The 17,408-nt window shown below is 46.9% G+C and overlaps 1 protein-coding gene, 1 long non-coding RNA gene and 1 other non-coding gene across 3 annotated transcripts; 2 read left to right on the top strand and 1 right to left on the bottom strand.

The window, feature by feature from the left end:
* Window positions 1-6,699: 6,699 nt before the first annotated feature.
* On the top strand, window positions 6,700-6,837 carry LOC143490294 (U6atac minor spliceosomal RNA). Its single transcript, XR_013124921.1, has one exon. It is a non-coding gene; the product is annotated as a U6atac minor spliceosomal RNA (small nuclear RNA).
* A 2,633-nt stretch (window positions 6,838-9,470) lies between these two features.
* On the top strand, window positions 9,471-11,947 carry LOC143490234 (uncharacterized). The gene is made up of 2 exons (XR_013124903.1): window positions 9,471-9,645; window positions 11,625-11,947. It is a non-coding gene; the product is annotated as an uncharacterized LOC143490234 (long non-coding RNA).
* bhmt (betaine-homocysteine methyltransferase) lies at window positions 11,679-17,158 on the bottom strand. The gene is made up of 8 exons (XM_076988849.1): window positions 16,905-17,158; window positions 15,728-15,860; window positions 15,259-15,371; window positions 14,568-14,759; window positions 14,098-14,245; window positions 13,815-13,997; window positions 13,102-13,330; window positions 11,679-12,482 (listed from the first exon to the last, which is right to left on the bottom strand). The coding sequence occupies exons 1-8, from the start codon at window positions 16,926-16,928 to the stop codon at window positions 12,305-12,307; spliced, it is 1,200 nt and encodes a 399-aa protein (XP_076844964.1). The 5' UTR covers window positions 16,929-17,158; the 3' UTR covers window positions 11,679-12,304.
* Between the last annotated feature and the right edge of the window lie 250 nt (window positions 17,159-17,408).

Genomic DNA, 17,408 nt, shown 5'->3' with positions numbered 1-17,408 from the left:
CGCCTGCACCCTTTCGTCGCCCATGGGAAGATGCGCCCAGTGTTCAAGGCGTGAGACCTCAGCTCGACATGTCTCAATTGCTCACACTTAGCGACCCCCCCTCTCTGATGCGAACGTCCTTTCATCATTCGCCTCATGACTGGCCATCTCTTGCAGGAGTGAGAGGCGGCCCACTGGCCCAACGGGAGTGTGCATCCACACTGCCCCGACAACACCCTCAGCGACAGCTGCAGCCCTCAGGAAGCCAAGCTCTGGAGTCAGATGCTTTGAACAGTACCCAGGTCGATCCTTACCCTCACAGGAGGACCACAGCTGACGCACCCCTACCCTCTCAAGATCAAGAAATTATTAAATACCTAGGAAAGATGATGAACGAACTCCAGATGATGAAAGATCACCTCGAAATACCTGTTTCTCACAACGCGGCTGAAGCTGCCTACCAGCCCCATCGCACGATCCATGATGTCAACCATAGTCTAAAGGGTAATGAGAATGATGCCTACTTAGCCCCATACTATGCACAGGCACGGCCCGGGCACCAGGGAATCCCAGGGAACCTCCCTCGCTATCAGCACCCCAATGTGCATCTGCGTCAGCCGGCATTGGAGCCTACCTACCGACAGACGCCATTCAGTGGGAGTGGACCTCCACAAGGAGGCCCGGCCATCCCTTGTGGGCATCCTGCCATGATAGAGAGCACCTACCGAGGCCCACGACCAACGATACCTAACCTCAGCACAAGAGACCCTAGTGAGTTCACCAGACTGAGAATAGCCTTAGAGAATCTCCTACCCCCTGAAACCACAGAACTATTCAGATACCAGATACTCCTGGATCACCTGAAACTCGAAGAAGCACGCCTCATAGCAGACTCCTACCTCAACTCTCCCTATCCATACTCAGCCACCATGGCCGCATTAACCGAGCGATTCGGCCAGCCCCGCGAACTCGCCTTGAAAAAGATCGCTCAGGTGATGGACTCTCCTGAGATACGGAGCGGCGACACAGAAGCATTCGATCACTTTGCACTTCAGATCAGAGCCCTTGTGGGACTGCTGAAAACCCTTGGAACAGAGGGTGAGGCAGAGCTGAGATGCGGATCACATGTGGAGAGGCTTTTGAGCAAACTGCCACAGGAGATGAGGTCAGAGTTCAGGAGACATGTATGGAGTCTGCCACGCACTACGTATGACTTACTGGACTTCGCAGACTGGATTCACTATGAAGCCTGGTGTCAGAATAGTGGAGGACAGACAAGCTCCAAAGGGCAGAGACCGAACGCTAAACGGCCGCAGGGTCGAGATATGAAGTACGCTCCACGCACGGTATACATATTACATGGAACAGATGAGGACTCGAGCAGATCACCTACACCGAAGGCAACCAGGCGAAGTGAGAGAACCTACTGCCCCTATTGCAAGGAAGATCACTACCTCAGTCAGTGCCCCACCTTCATAACCTTCAGTAGAGAAGAGATCACAGACTGGATCCGCTCTAACCGACGCTGTTGGCGCTGCGCACGAGAGCACCAAGCGGCACGGTGCACGCTTAAGAAGCCATGCAGCAAATGTCAAGGGAATCACCTCCATATCCTGCACGATATCAACAGCCCTAGACCCAGAGAGGATTCCTGCCTGATTAATTCAGAGAACAGTTATCTGTATGTGGACAGACCTGCCGACGGGAGACGTGTCCTCTTAAAGGTTGTTAGAGTGCTACTGCGCTGTGAGTCCAAGCTGCTGGATATATATGCGATCCTGGATGATGGATCAGAGCGCACAATCCTTCTTCCCGCTGCTGCGCGTCAGCTGGGAACCCAAGGCACCGCAGAATCCCTAGCACTAAGGACAATCCGCCAGGACGTTCAGAACATACAGGGGGCATCAGTTTCATTTCACATTTCTCCTACATCTAACCCAAAGAAGACCTACAGCATCACAGCAGCCTTCACAGCTAACTGCCTTGCCCTCGCTGACTACTCCTACTCAGCTGATCTATTGAGGAAATACCAGCATCTGAAAGATCTACCCATCCAGCCTCTTAATAAGGTGCGCCCCTTACTTCTCATAGGTGCAGATCACACACATCTCATAACACCCATTGCCCCGGTTCGGATGGGCCCGCGAGGCGGTCCTGCCGCCATCAAGACCAAGCTTGGATGGACGTTGCAAGGACCTACCAGCCAGCTAGAGACACAACTTCAACCACAACAGTGCCTGTACCTCTGCCTTTCCCCAGCACAGATGGAGTTGAAAAGAGATGTAGAAAGGCTCTGGCAGCTTGATGTCCTGCCTTACCTCAGCGAGAAGCAGGCTACCTGGTCAAAGGAAGAACAGGAATCCATGAAGCACCTTGAAACAGAGACTTCCAGAGTGGACGTGGACGGAGTGCTCCGCTACGCCACCCCGCTGCTGCGGAAGAAAAACTCTCCTTCCTTCAACGCCACGAAGGAGGCCGTCATGCCCAGCCTCAGGAGCCTCGAGCGGCGTCTGGCAAGAGCTCCAGATAAAGCAGTTGTGTACAACGAGGAGATTGTCAAACTAGAACGCGCTGGAGCCATCAAGAAGCTATCGTCAACAACATTATCCGCAAGCGAGGAGAGCTGGTACATCCCCCATCACATGGTGAGCAATAATGGAAAGGATCGCATCGTGTTCAATTGCTCTTTCCAATATCAAGGCCTCAACCTAAACGAGAGTCTACTGCCGGGCCCTATGTTAAGCCCTTCATTATTAGGAGTCCTCATTCGTTTCAGGGAACACACTGTTGCGATAAGTGGCGACATAAAAGGTATGTTCCATCAGGTTCGGCTTCTACCCAAGGACAGGCCCCTCTTGAGGTTTGTGTGGAGGAACCTGAGGACGGGAGACACCCCAGATGTCTACGAGTGGCAGGTTCTACCCTTTGGGACGACCTGCAGCCCTTGCTGTGCATCCTTCGCACTCCAAAGGCATGCCTCTCTCCTAGATGCAGACATACATGATTCTGTAAAGAGACATTTTTATGTGGACAACTGTCTGCAGAGCCTGACGACAGCCCAAGAAGCGCGACATCTGCTCGACAGACTACGAGTGCACCTGGCCCAGGGAGGCTTTGATCTTCGCCAGTGGGCCTCCAACATCCCTGAGGTGGTCAGTCACCTACCTTTAGAAGCTCGTTCTGCAGAATTAGAATTGTGGCTCTCCCAGGACAAGACAGATCCACGCGAATCAACCCTTGAACTTAGCTGGCACTGCGGAACAGATGAACTAGGTTTCAAGTACCGACCTGTCAGGTATGAGGCACCAACCATGCGGAACATATACAGGGTACTGGCACGTCAATATGACCCCCTTGGAGTCATCCTCCCATATACCACACGAGCTAAGCTGATTGTACAGCAGCTATGGGGAAGACACAGAGACTGGGATGATCCTCAGATCCCCGAGGACCTACTCCAAGCCTGGCGATGCTGGGAAGACGAGCTCCAATATCTACCCCTGTTAGCCTTACCTAGATGTTACACTCCACCCGACATGGACCGACTCGATGTACTCCATGACATCCACATCTTCAGTGATGCCTCTGAGAGAGCATATGGGTCCGTGGCATACCTGCGCTCTGAGGATAAGGGAGGTAAGATAAATCTGTCTTTCCTCTTAGCTAGGTCACGGGTGGCCCCCCGAAAACAGCACTCTATACCGAGATTAGAGCTCTGTGCAGCCCTCACTGGCGCCCAGTTAGCAAAGCTCCTAACCACCGAGCACAAACGAGCCCAAATGGAGAGTTTCGCAGACTATTGTCTACTCAAGGCCGGTAAACCAGTGCGTGCAAACAGTAGAATGTTTAACTTATCCCCGGACTTCGATCGAGAGACCGAGCTTATTCGAGTGGGTGGCCGACTGAGGAGAGTCGAGGACCTTGACTTTAGCGTAAAACACCCCATAGTATTAGATCCCTGCCACCCAATAACCCGATCACTCATTCAGAACTACGACGAGCGCTTGGGTCACCCAGGACCTGAACGAGTCTTTGCAGAACTCCGCCGGAAGGTCTGTATCCTCAGAGGCAGAGAAGCCATTAAGAAAGAGCAGAGGAAATGCCTAAAGTGTTGCCGGTGGAAGTCAAGGCCAGCCTTTCAGAAGATGGCAGATCTACCTCCCCCTCGACTTAGACTATACAAACCTGCTTTCTACTCAACCGGTGTAGACTGCTTTGGGCCGTTCCTGGTTAAGATCGGGAGACGGTGCGAGAAGAGATGGGGCCTTCTGTTTAAATGCCTCACAACAAGAGCGGCTCATATAGAAATCCTGACTGCAATAGACACTGATGCATTCCTTATGGACCTTAGGAGGTTCATAGCGCGCCGTGGAAAGCCGGCAGAACTCTATTCTGATCAGGGAACTAATTTCCGTGGAGGCAATACCGAGCTCAAGAACACCTACAGTCAGCTCAGTCCCAACCTACAGCAGAAGCTGGCTACTCAACAGATCCACTTCCATTTTAATCCCCCAGCTGCACCTCACTTCGGAGGAGCATGGGAGCGAGAGATCCGCTCTCTGAAGACTGCGCTCTATACCATCCTTGGCACAGATGCAGTTACTGAGGAAGTACTCAGGACAGTCCTCATAGAGATCGAGGCAATCCTCAACTCCAAGCCACTCGGGTATGCTTCTTCAAACTGTTCAGACCCCGATCCCATAACTCCAAACTGTCTCCTTATGGGGCGGCCAGACAGCTCTCTACCTCAGGTAGTTTATCCCAGGTCAGAGCGCCTCAGCAACAGGAGATGGAGACACTCCCAGCTCTTGGCCGATAAATTCTGGTCAGCCTTTGTGAACAATTACCTGCTTGGGATGCAAACTAGAGGGAAATGGCAGAGCCCAACTGACAACATTGCAATCGGAGAGACTGTGATGTTGGTCGACCCACAACTGCCTCGGTCAAGTTGGCAGATAGGACAAGTCGTGAGAGTTTTCCCTGGGTCTGATGATCGAGTGAGGACAGCAGAAGTTCAGATAGAGGGCAAAGTGTATCTCAGGCCAGTCACCCGACTGATATTGCTGCCGAAGGTGCAGGATGCTGAGGATGATCAACAGGTCACTCAAACGGTCCTTCCAGGGGGGCAAATTTAAGAATAAATTTGGGGGCGGCGATGTTGGAAAGACCGCTGCTCCCCCCGTACATACTACAGCGGAGAGCGCCACTGCTGACACGTCAGAGGCTGGCGACGTGACAGGCGGGAGTTATTGAGCACATGCGAACTTGTACTGATTCTTCACCAACCTGGCGTGTGTGTATTTGTGTTTGTATGCGTTCATGACAAAATGTGAGTATTTGTTACGGTCCTGGAATTATTGTTAGTTAACTTGATTCATTAAGAGTTTATATTTCCTCCCTGTTGTTAACGGACTAGAGTAATGTTGAAGTACAGCTGCCGCGAACTTACGAGTTTAGCCTGCTAGTTAAATAGCGTGAAGTTACCGCTGATTTCTATGACATTGTCCAGTTTATTATTTGTAGTTGATTCTTGTAAGGTCTAAGGACAATACTGAATTAATTTGAATACTAGGCACGCTGTGAGCGTGTAAAACCACCATGTATGTTTATTACCGTTAACTGTTGTACGGTTATATTAATGCATGTCATCTGCTATTTGTTGCAGACCATACGTTACACACTTCGTTATCTTTACTGCTTACCTGCTATATAAACTCGTGAGCACTGTAATTACCGTGGAACTGATGTGCTGTGCTGAGATTGTGATTAAAGAATATGAGCATCACCCCCGTGCATTCTCCAGTGTTCTGACCGACACTCCGAAGGTGGACGAAATCATATTAAGAACTCGCCTAACGCAGTCCATCAACCTTTCCTCTATCGAACAGTAAGTGTGTCTTATATAAACACTTTACAGTTTGTTTACATTATAGTTTGATGTAAGGCCTTTTTAAACAGTACATAGTGTATGTTAACATGCATTACATAAAATCCAGAATCAGTGTGTTAGATGAAGAAAGAGAGAAAAGAGAGAACAGATGAATTCCAACCAGTTTTCAACATGTTTTCTCTTCAAACAGGCTCTGCAATCTGGCACCGTGATGAAGTGCTCACCGTGGCTCAGGTTGAGCAGAAGAGGAGGAGACAGCTGATGAAACAGGAGCAGAAGTGACAGGAGTGGGAGGCTCAATGGAGAAAGTGGGAGGAGAAAAGGGCAGAGAAGAAGGCAGAAAAGAAAGCAAAGAAGACAGAACAAGTGGGGAGAGCAGTGGGCTTCCAGACCTGCAAGAGACCATCCACTGCTGTAGAAAGTGGGAGGGGCAAAGGCCCTGCAGAGCTGGAGGAAAGTGGGAGGTGCCAAACTCCTCTACTACTGGTGGGAGGTGGAAGGAGCCAAACACCTGTAGTACAGGTTGAAGATGAGAAGAGTCAAAGACCTCCACTGCCTGGCAGACTGAGAGTAGTTAAAGTGTGCTGGGCATGAAGACACACTGAGATCACACTGCCCCCAGTGTCTGCCTGTCTGCCTCATTTGTCTGCCTGTTTTCTAACCTCTGCTGTGATGACTGGACCACCCTGAGTAAACGTTCCTTCTTCTCCATTACATCTTCTAGACTGGCCTGGAGATTCTTTACCCTTCTTCAATGATGACTGATAAATTATGTTTGAATTATGTAAAATAATCATGTTGTTTGCTGCCATGTTCTTCAGTAACTCCATAATTTTCATGGAAGTCCAGGTGGTTAGCACTCCCTTGGAAAGGAATGGAATGGCAGGAATTGAAGGGAAGCGCTCCCTGTGACCTGCAACACGCGGTTAAAAATGCCACCTTCGTCGTGTCATCTAACCGTCTTTTATGGGGCAGTCATGGCCTGGTGGTTAGGGAACTGGTCTTGTGACCGGAGGGTCGTGGGTTCGATTCCCAGACCTGAGGCCATGACTGAGGTGCCCTTGAGCAAGGCACCTAACCCCAACTGCTCCCCAGGCGCCGGGCTAGGGCTGCACACCGCTCTGGGCACGTGTGCACCACAGCCCCCTAGTAATCACTAGTGTGTGTGTGTGTGTGTGTGTGTGTGTGTGTGTGTGTGAGTGTTCTAACTGCACAGATGTGTTAAAAGTAGGGGTGGGCATAGATTAATTTTTTTAATCTAGATTAATCTCACTGAAATCTTGAAATTAATCTAGATTAATCTATATTAAAATGGCTCATATGCGTGCTACCAAAGTAATGACTAAAAGTCAGTTTTTGAGATAGGATTTCTTAATACAGAGGGTGCATTAGACCAGGGGCTCATCTCCTGTTTCCAAAATGCATCAATGACTGCTTGAGGAAGCTGTTCTACTTTGATACTTGAAGAAAAAAACATGCTCAATAAAATGTAGACTACTCGTTTATTCAGTTAAACATGAATTTGTAAGCCTACATACTGTACATTAAAAGGGGTTGATAACATGTTTATTCAGCTAAACATGGTATTTGAAATGTAAGCTAACATTTAGTACATTTAACCTCACGGACGTAATTTGGGGGGGACTTTTTCAAAAGCCGGTTTTGGTCCTCTGCAGTTTTAACGGTTAAAAAGAAATATTTAAATAGCGACGAATCTAGCACTAGGACCATGCAGAAAACGACCGCTCCGAGCTCCGCTCCAGTTAGAGGTCTGCGCGGGACTGCTTTTTTAATCCCGCTCCCGCTTGTTTTAGACCCGCTCCCGCCAAAAAATCGCTTGTTTTAATCCCGCTCCCGCCCGCACCTGCTTGTTTTAATCCCGCTCCCGCCCGCACCGGCCAAAAAATCGCTTGTTTTAATCCCGCACCCGCCCACCACATACACATTTCTGTTGCCCCCACCCGCAATCCTAATATGAATTGAATTAATTAGATTTAGTACTTAATTTTCTTATGTATTTATTAAAACAGCAATATAGCGATTGATCGCGCTGTCCCATTTCTTATCACAGTCCAAACACATCCCGTTAGGTGACGTACACCAACACTTTCTGACATGTATCACAACAAGCCGATTTCCATCTCCATTAATTACAATGGAATATGACTTCCATACATCAGACTTTCATGTAGTTGGCTTAATTGTGGTGTATTCGCCTGTTTTAATAGAATTTTCCACAGCTGAAACTGGTTGACCGTCTACAGCAGGGGTCGGCAACCTATGGCACGCGTGCCACCATTGGCACACCGAGGCATAGTCACTGGCACGCGACACGCTGGACCAGCATCAGCAAAAATATATATTTTAATATAAATTATTATATTAATGGATTATACTTTCGCGAGTGACCGTAGCGCGCGACTCCGCTCGCACACCTCGCGCGAACGGCGGAGGCGTTTAAACTTGGCGATCGATCGCGATATAATACTTTTTGTGTCGATTTACACCTCCCCCCTCCTCGGTCAACAAATTAAACTCGCCGCCATAGTGGCACACTCATTGACTGGACATGTTAAAGTTGGCACTCCATGTCTCAAAGGTTGCCGACCCCTGGTCTACAGTCTCTGCCATTTCTGTATCAAAATGACAAAATGACGCACACTTCATGTTCACATGATCAGTTGCTTAGCCAATATTTTGAATTAGTTTATTGCTTACTTACTGAATGATTAGTTGTTTTCGTCCTGTTCCTTATGCATGGAAATCATTGCGTTGTTATTATTATAATGTTCTAGACTATTAATTTGCGGGATTTTTCTACATGTATATGTGGTCCCGCTCCCACATCGCCTGGACTAATTCAACTCCCGCTCCCGCCAATAACAATTAAATTCTGTCCCGCGCCGCAAGATATTCTGTCGGGTCCCGCGGGACCCGCGGGATTACCGCGGGAGTGCAGACCTCTAGCTCCAGTAACACTTTACGTTCCTAAAAATGAATTTTCCATGAAGCAAACCTGGCGACTTCGTGGCCGTATCCATGTAAACACACGTACGATTTGTAATTCACAGGTTTGAAAACTCGTTCTCGCCCCTACTGTGCAATTTGGTTAGGAATACAGCCGAACTAAACTATCAAGTTGACCCAGTTCCCAACCCAACTTTAAGAATAGATTAACGGCGATAATTTTTTTATCGCCCGATAAGAGTATCAAATTAACGAACGCCGTTAACGGCCCACCACTAGTTAAAAGCGGAGGACAAATTTCGATTGCGGTGTAAAAATCACAATTGACAAAAATATGGCACACATTTTAATTTACATTTATAATAAATAAAGTGTCTAATGTGTGTACAGAATAAACAAATCATAAATAAATGCAAATGACACCAAACCAAGCAAAGCCCCACATCAGTACGCATGAAGGAGACATGACAGTTCTTCATAATGAGTATGTGAATGCAGACAGGTTAAATAGATACTTTTAATTAGGAGCAGGTGTAGTCTCTCCAATAATCATGGAGGAACACAGGAGTTGGTCCTGATAGGTTGAGAGTGATGGAGTGACAGGACGGTTGGCAGCATGTGACTAATGGGAAATGGAAACAGGTACAGGGGGCGTGACAACCACTCACTGAGTTAAAATCACACAGGTAATCTTTATGCTAAAAGGAGCCTGCAGCCAAGGACACTTTATATCCACTCAGAAATCAAGCAACACTCATATGTGAAATGAGAGGACCAGACGTCAGTGTGAGATTCACTTCTTACAGCAGGTAGGGGTGTGTAATGGAGGGGAGTCTGGTGGCATCCCTAATTAATGTAGGTGGTGTATGTACCTTCCTCAAACACGCAGGTGTGTACAGGGAGAAGGAGCCTTCATAAAGGAATTCAGGAGTTGAAAAACTATGATTGCTCCACCAGATGGCGCCAGTTGACTATAAAGTACTTGAATCAGGGTAAAAACCACTAACTCAACCTCAGGTTTTATATTTATTAGTGCTGTCAATTCCAGGTGCCGCGATTAAAAGTCCTCACCAGGATTTTGCTCAGGCTTCCTGGATTGTGTTAATTCCACTAATTTTACCTGGATTGCTAATTAGAAAATCTAGCAAGCTTGAGCAAAATCCTGGTGATGAATATTTATTCATTAAATATGATTGCAGCAAAACATAGAAATGGAAACGGGTACAGGGGGCGTGGCAACCACTCACTGAGTTTAAGAAAGGAAAAGAATCCTGTATTCAGTACAGTAGTTTATAAATAAATACGGCTCACAAAAAAAACGCTTAGAATCACGGATGCTAAAAATACAGTGAATAATGTTGTTGAAAGGGCATGAACTGATTTCCGCTCAATAATTGATGATGATCTGTCCATAAGAAAGACGAATCAATTACATTTCTCTTGACGCAACCGGAAGTGACAAATCGCTTTGATGATTAATGAAAAACAATTCTGTGTCTCTCGAGTGGATTTGTGGCCAATTTGTGGTGTCAATACCGAATTATATTTTCAAAGTGTCTAGTCAACCCAGTGCAACATTACGGTTTTTTATTTGTCCACGAGAGGGCGAAAATCGTCTATCAATTCGTTTACAATAGTTCATCACCATACGCTAGATTACAGCGTCTGGAGTTTTCTATGGTTTTCAAAGGATAGGAAGACATGTTGAAATTGTATTTAAGTGTGGTAATCAATCATACACTAGAGATGCGGTAGACATAGATTAGGTTGAGGAGAAATCCCAGAACATTAGCTATACTGCTTTTGTAACTTTTATTTCGGTAGGAAAGACACGTTTGGCGACTGATCAAAACCATAAACTTGAAATGTTGGGTGTCGTTTGTTGTCTACTCAGATTTGTATTAGGCTCAGAAAATCACTACATCAATCCCCACCTCGGTACGTTTGCCTGTTTAAAGGAGAACCTGAGCTCCATATTCGTGTAACTGTGCGTTCACACCGAAAGCGATAAAATTGCTCTCCGTCGCCGAGTCGCCAGCATCGCGTCGCGTGGGGGCGTGTCCAACATCACGCCTGCATGCAGCACGTGACAGATATGCAAATCACGTTTTTAAAGCAGGACGCAGTATTTATTTTAATCTATTGATTACAGGACACACGATTATAAAGGAGTGCGTGTATAAAACATAGTGTGTGTATAAAACACATATAGTATATAAGCCTAAAATGTTTATGTATTTTTTTTACTTTTTACCCCTGACCCGAAGATCAAACAGGAATTTAAAAAATCATAACCAATAATAGGGTATACGCTAATTTATTGCAGATGTTTTTTAACAAATGAACAGTATTCCCTCCAAAAATAAACATCGTAAAGTGCGGGACATCCAGAGACAGCCACTATTAATCTCTCTTCCATTTTGCAATCGGAACAAATAATCAGTAGGAACCAAAGTCAGAGGTGCGGTTTCGGAGGAGGGTGCAAACATACTTTCTGATTGGTAGTCGCCGCCGCGCGTCACTGCTCATTTGCATAAAGTTGAGCCAAGCTCAACTTGTTCGCGTCGCTCGAATCGCTCACTTCGCGTCGCGTCGCTGGGTGTCGCTCACTCTCATTGAAAATGAATGACTTCCGGTCGCCGTGTCGCTCTCGTCGCTTTCAGTGTGAACGCACAGTAATATTCCCGAATCATATACCCGCTGTTTGTGTATAATGCAGTGATGGAATGCAAAAAAATTGCATATTGATTCTGTCATCTGTAAATGGTGCGATGTGCCTTATTTTCAGGTATGCATGACAAAAGTGAAGAGACAAAAATCTACTGGAAAAAAAAGAGAAACGTGCATGTTGAATTTTTAATGAAGCAAGAAGCAAAAATGGGGGAAAGTCAATAAACAATCACTTGAATGGACAACACTGGCAAAATACTGGAGTGTCCAGAAAACACAGAATGTAGCTTTGCTACATTTTGAACTACTCCTAAATCAGGATGTGGTCATGTTATCTCAAGCAATAAGGAGCTCTAGAGTGCCATCTAGAGATGATGACGAGGAACTTGAGTTTAACGTCCTTATACAACAACCTACTGAGTATAAACAGCAGAAATAGTGGATGGCTACAAACTTATACGGATTGCAGTGCCGCGAATAGAATTTCAAGCACACGTTTGAGTGTATGAATCTTGCTTGAGGAAGAAAACCTGCCAAACGCAAAACACTGCAACACAAAGCTGGGGAAAATACTGATAAAAAATGGTCCTGCCATACCAAGGCAACAAGAACACGTCCTTTAATTGTGCATATGTAAACGTGGGGGAAAAGGGAACAATGATGAGGAGAATGTTCTTGTGTCTTTCATTCTACCTCCCTGATCTGACATGCCCAGCAAAGGGGTTTCTTGGTTGGATTCGTCGTATCTTTGGTAACGTGGGAACAGGTTGTAGCCCCGCCCCTTCCTGGGAACCCTCCTCACTTGCCGTCAGCTTTGGCAAACAGGGGGCGCAGTTGCTCCTGGCTGGTGGCTTCCTTCTGCTGCATGAGGTCGGGGTGACCTTTAGTGACCCCCCAGCCGTCCGGGGCCGACATGGACGGGCACAGCGGGCGGCCGGAGGCTGGCTTTATCTTCTCCCAGTAGTCACGGCGGGCTCTGGAATAACAGGCCAATCAGGAGACACCGCATCAGGACAAAGGTTGTGCGTACATCTCTATCCACAACACCTGATCCCGTGTGACAATGTGAGGAAACGCTAAACTGGCCTACAGACACGTTTAGCGGAAGGATTACAGGATACTGCTTGCTATTTAGTACGAGTTAATATTCAGTTGAGTTAATATGTTTAGTGCTTATAGGTTTGAATGTAAATAAACTGTGAACGTTTATAGAACAGTTTATGAAGTCCTAAAAGACACATCTGTGCACTGTTCAACAAAATCAAGCAAAAGATTAATGAGAATGTTTTTAACAAGTTTGTTGCTTTGTAAAAACATTTCCGTATTCTCCTTCCTGACCGTAGAGGCCAGTGTAATGTGCAGAGGTCTGGGCCGCTCCTGTGTTTGAGGTTAAGCTGCTACTGTGTATTCCGCGTTTTTTCCCTGATCACTACGACAGTTTAAGAATCAGCACTCCACAACTTCCAGATCATCATCACAGCCTCTGAATTCTGATAATCAGATAGAACCTTTCACGTGTGTCGGTGGAGTGAGAAACCCAACCAACCGCTGAAGATCATCTTGAAGCATGTGTGCGATGCGGGAGCCCCACCTACCGGGCTCGGACCCAGGGCTTGGTGTGCATCTCAAGGCCGCTGCCCCACATGCCGTGTTTCTGCGAGGCCTCGGGCAGGGAACCCCTCTCTGGGGCCAGCTCCTCGGCTACGGCCCGGATGTGGTACGGCTCGAACCCGCAGCAGCCCCCGATGTAGCGGATGCCTGCCTTGAAGGCCTCCCGGGCGTATTGCTGCATGTCCCAACGGGTCAGCACTCTGGGCTCCAGGGCTGGGGGGGGGGCACCAGTCAGATCCAGGGTTATTGACTGTGTAGCTTACAGAATCAGACCCTGTGTATGTGTGTGTGTGCGAATGTGTTGACGTTTGTAGTGCTAATGTGCTAAGGTTTGCTAGATGATGTACACTGTGTAAAGGTATTTTCACCTCGTGAAATGATATAATTTTATACATTTTATAAATACTTAATATTTCATGAATGCACATTTTCTTTTTAAAAGTTAGATGGGATGATGTTCATTGTAAGAAAAGAATACATTGGAATGGCCTCATATCTGAAGCAGAGAGAAGAAAATAGGAAAAGTGAGTGTGGACATTGTGCATGTGTGTGTTTGTGTGGACATTGTGCATGTGTGTGTTTGTGTGGACATTGTGCATGTGTGTGTTTGTGTGGACATTGCCCTGAGGACCCCCTTTGCTTAGACATACACTGGACATGATGTACAGGGCATGTGCTTGTGTGTGTGTGTGTGTACCGAATGGGAACTCGGGCAGATCGATGAACCCTTGGCAGCCGCAGTCAGGGGTATGGTAGGCCAGGGGCTGAACCATGTAGTGAGCCTTAAGCCCCGCCTTCTCCACCGCCGCCTTCATTATGGCCACCGTCTTGACACAGGTCATCGGGTCGAAGTGACAGTTCACACCAACGATGTCAGCGCCTGCAGCACGATCGCAGTGATGAGGTGGATGGGCTGGGGCAAGGCCTGAGCTGAGATTTGCTTCCTTGTGTGTGTATGTGTGTGTGTGTGTGTGTGTCACCTGCTTTCACCAGCCTGACTGCACACTCTCCAGGACTCAGCCCGTGCATGTCCCCCATGGGTCCGATACACATGGTGGCTGCGACGGGTTTGCCGGTAGCCTTCAGCACCTGCACCGCCCACTCCGCCTCCTCCACGTGCTCAAAATACTGCCACACACACACACACACACGACCTGCCATCAGCTCCTCACACACATCTTGGCTGAAGAGCCTTGTGCGTTATTGTTATTAGGACTATGCCCCGTTCTACTGGAAACTCCAGAACATTTCTTCCAACAAAGAGTTTGTTGAAAAACTTTCTGGAGCAACCTGGAGTTAAGGATCTTTGCTCCAGGACACAAGTTAGCAGAACATGCCATCATCTTTGAACCAAGCCTGCGGATACTGCAGTCCTGGCCAGGTTATTTGATATATAAGCTACAACTAACGATGCTAAGATAAGTGAAACATGGTGACATGACTTTTTCACCTCCGCGATAAGGAAGTCCACGTTCTTCTTGAGGAAGACGTCCAATTGCTTCTTGAAAATGTCCTTCACCTCGGTCTCGCTTTTGCAGCTCAGGTAAGAGGGTGTCTGGGAGACTCCACCAGCTACCAGTGCATCGCCCTCATTGGCTACCTGCCTGGCGAGGTCGCAAGCAGCCTCGTTGACTTGCTGCCCCTAGGGGTCAGAGGTGGTATTGCTCATAACACATGTATAAACAACATTTAATACGTTTAAGAGTGGGTCTTCTACAGGCTCTTCTCTGTTTTGTGCCTTTTAGACGTTCATGGACATTTCTGTGCATGTCTGTACTCTGGGCGATCACCTTTTCAATAAGTTCAAGTGACTATCATGAATTTGCTTTGGAATCTGTCCTTGAATCTATGTTACCAAATACTCATGTTGTAGAGTCATACAGTAATATAATAACTGTTTGAGGAGGGCTTCCACAAACAGAAAGCTGAATGATTTGAATTCCACAAGAGCGACATCTGTTTTTTTTTTTTGTAATTCATCACAAACCACACAGAGAAACACAGGAGAAGATCCCAAGAAAAGCAGGATGGCACATGTTCACACACTGACTGAGTTTTCCCCCGCTGGCTTGTCTAGCCGAGCACTACCAATACTACAGATTGTGTTTAATATTCACGTCTCTGTCCCCCGTGCGTCTTACAGTGAAGTGAACGTCGTTGCCTCTGTTCTCCAGTTTGTCATCGCTAGCGTAGAACGTAAAGGTCTGCATGACATTTGACCCTGCCCTCAGGAATTCCCTGTGCAGCTGTCGGACTGATATGACGAGAGAGAGAGAGAGAGAGAGAATGTTGCTGACTACTGTGTAATAAAGCTTTTCTGTCCATCTGCACAGATCTGGCAGTCATTGCATGATTAATTGGTTTTACATGTAAAGCAAGGGATTTAAATAGACATATAGAACATGAATGAATTAAAACAGTTAAACATGCAAATGTTAACAGTATAATCAGGCATATGATGAATCCTATCAGTGGGTCAAAGTGATAATTGCTACATAGTTATGATGGGGGCCAAGTTGAGGGGGTTTTGGGGAGGGGGGTGTTGAGGTTGACAGACGCCAGGTTGCTGTAGAAGACAAGATTCTCCATGATGGCTCTGTGCCCTCTTACCAGCCTCCGGGTGTTCCGCGGCTGCCTCGGGGGTCCAGGGGCCGGCTTTAACGTACCCTCGTTTCTCCAGGGCGAAGACGAAACCGCCGTCTCCGATTACGATCTCGCCCCCATTGAGACGCTCCAGAATACCCTGCAGGGACATGTTTTGGTGTGTTTGTTTGTTTGTTTGTGACAGGGTTGAACTCAGAACAAATAAGCGTTAAAGTAGGGTGATCAGACGTCCTCCATTTCGGATCTAAACATATATCCAGCTGGGATTTCTAAAATGGCTAAACTATGAAGGATATGTCTTTCCCATCATCTGGACATTTACGTTCTACACGTTGCTTTGATATTGATAGGTCCCGCCCTCTCGCACGCCACGATTGGTCGATCGCCCTGACCCCCCGCCCCCCGCACAGCGCCATTGGTCAGACTGCTGCTCAGCGTTTGCGCAACAGCTTCACAGCAACGTGTAACCAGAAAAGATGCATGACGTCAACCATCTACATGATCTTTTGTATGGCGCTTTAATAACGTGGCTTGAATACGCACAGAGCTCAGAGATGACATTAATGCTCCGAGAGTTCGGCTCGTTTTTTTCGACATGCATTTTGTCTGTGTACGCGTGTGACAAAAAACACGCTCCCACCACCTACACCCCGATTACATTAGACCACCGAGTCTAGAAGCAAATCTGACAGAAGTGAAATGGTCCGTTTGCGTGGAAATCCGTGCAGACCAGATTCCCCCCGTGCGAACTGCACCTCTGCCTTGTTAAAAGCGAGAGAGGGGGAAAAATCTGAAAATTATATTAAATGATTTATAGCAACTATTTTCTTTTAATCTATGACTATGAACATGCATTAATACGTTTGTTAATTTATTTGGGGGCAAGAGAAATACGGTTATCAGTCATATAGATAAGTTACTGGTCGTGTAAGTCCAAGTAAGTAGCCTACTAAAAAAGTTCTATTAGTTTGACGCAAACATTTGGCGCAGATATTTCGCGCTTCACGGGAAGATGGGAGCGCACCACGTTGCACATAAGTAAAGTTGACCGAGTTTGGATCTTGGCGTTCGCCCATCGCCTTACGTTGTACTAACGAACTTCGCGTTTCAGTTTTACAGGAATTTGTGTTTAAATAGCAACCAGTCGAAAATATAGTCAAAGTGATGCAGCGTGAATGCTTACCCTCTTAGACCCGACTGGTGCCATTGCTGCAGAAGCTTAGATAGAGAATTCAGGTTCGGGGGGGACCGACTGTCCTGGGTCGCTGTGCCGTCTTGATCGGAGGTAACCTGCATGCGTTTCTCTGCTTGCTTTTATATTTAACCGGAGGAGGAGTTTGCTGCGTTATAACTGATGTCACTAAAAAATGTCACTGTCCAGTTCGCGCTGCGCAATCGTTTCTGCTGCTGTGTTGCCCAAAGCGCGGAACCATCACGCTTACAAGTGCAAGAGGAATCTAGTGTGTTTGTTTAAGAGTATCGACACTGATCGAAGTTCGGGGTATTTCAGATTTGCTCCAATTTGCATGGGAAGCAAATATTAAACGACAGGGACTCCCAATTTATTCTCAAAATGATGCACTTTCCGAAATCGTTTTCTTTAAACTGAATTAACGTACACATTACACTATCACCAGGCTGTTATCAAATAATACATTTGACTAATTACCTGTTGCATTAACAGTGG

Source organism: Brachyhypopomus gauderio, unplaced genomic scaffold (assembly GCF_052324685.1).
Source record: "Brachyhypopomus gauderio isolate BG-103 unplaced genomic scaffold, BGAUD_0.2 sc64, whole genome shotgun sequence".
Classification (NCBI taxonomy): Eukaryota; Metazoa; Chordata; class Actinopteri; order Gymnotiformes; family Hypopomidae; genus Brachyhypopomus; species Brachyhypopomus gauderio.
This window is presented reverse-complemented; position numbering and strand designations above follow the sequence as displayed.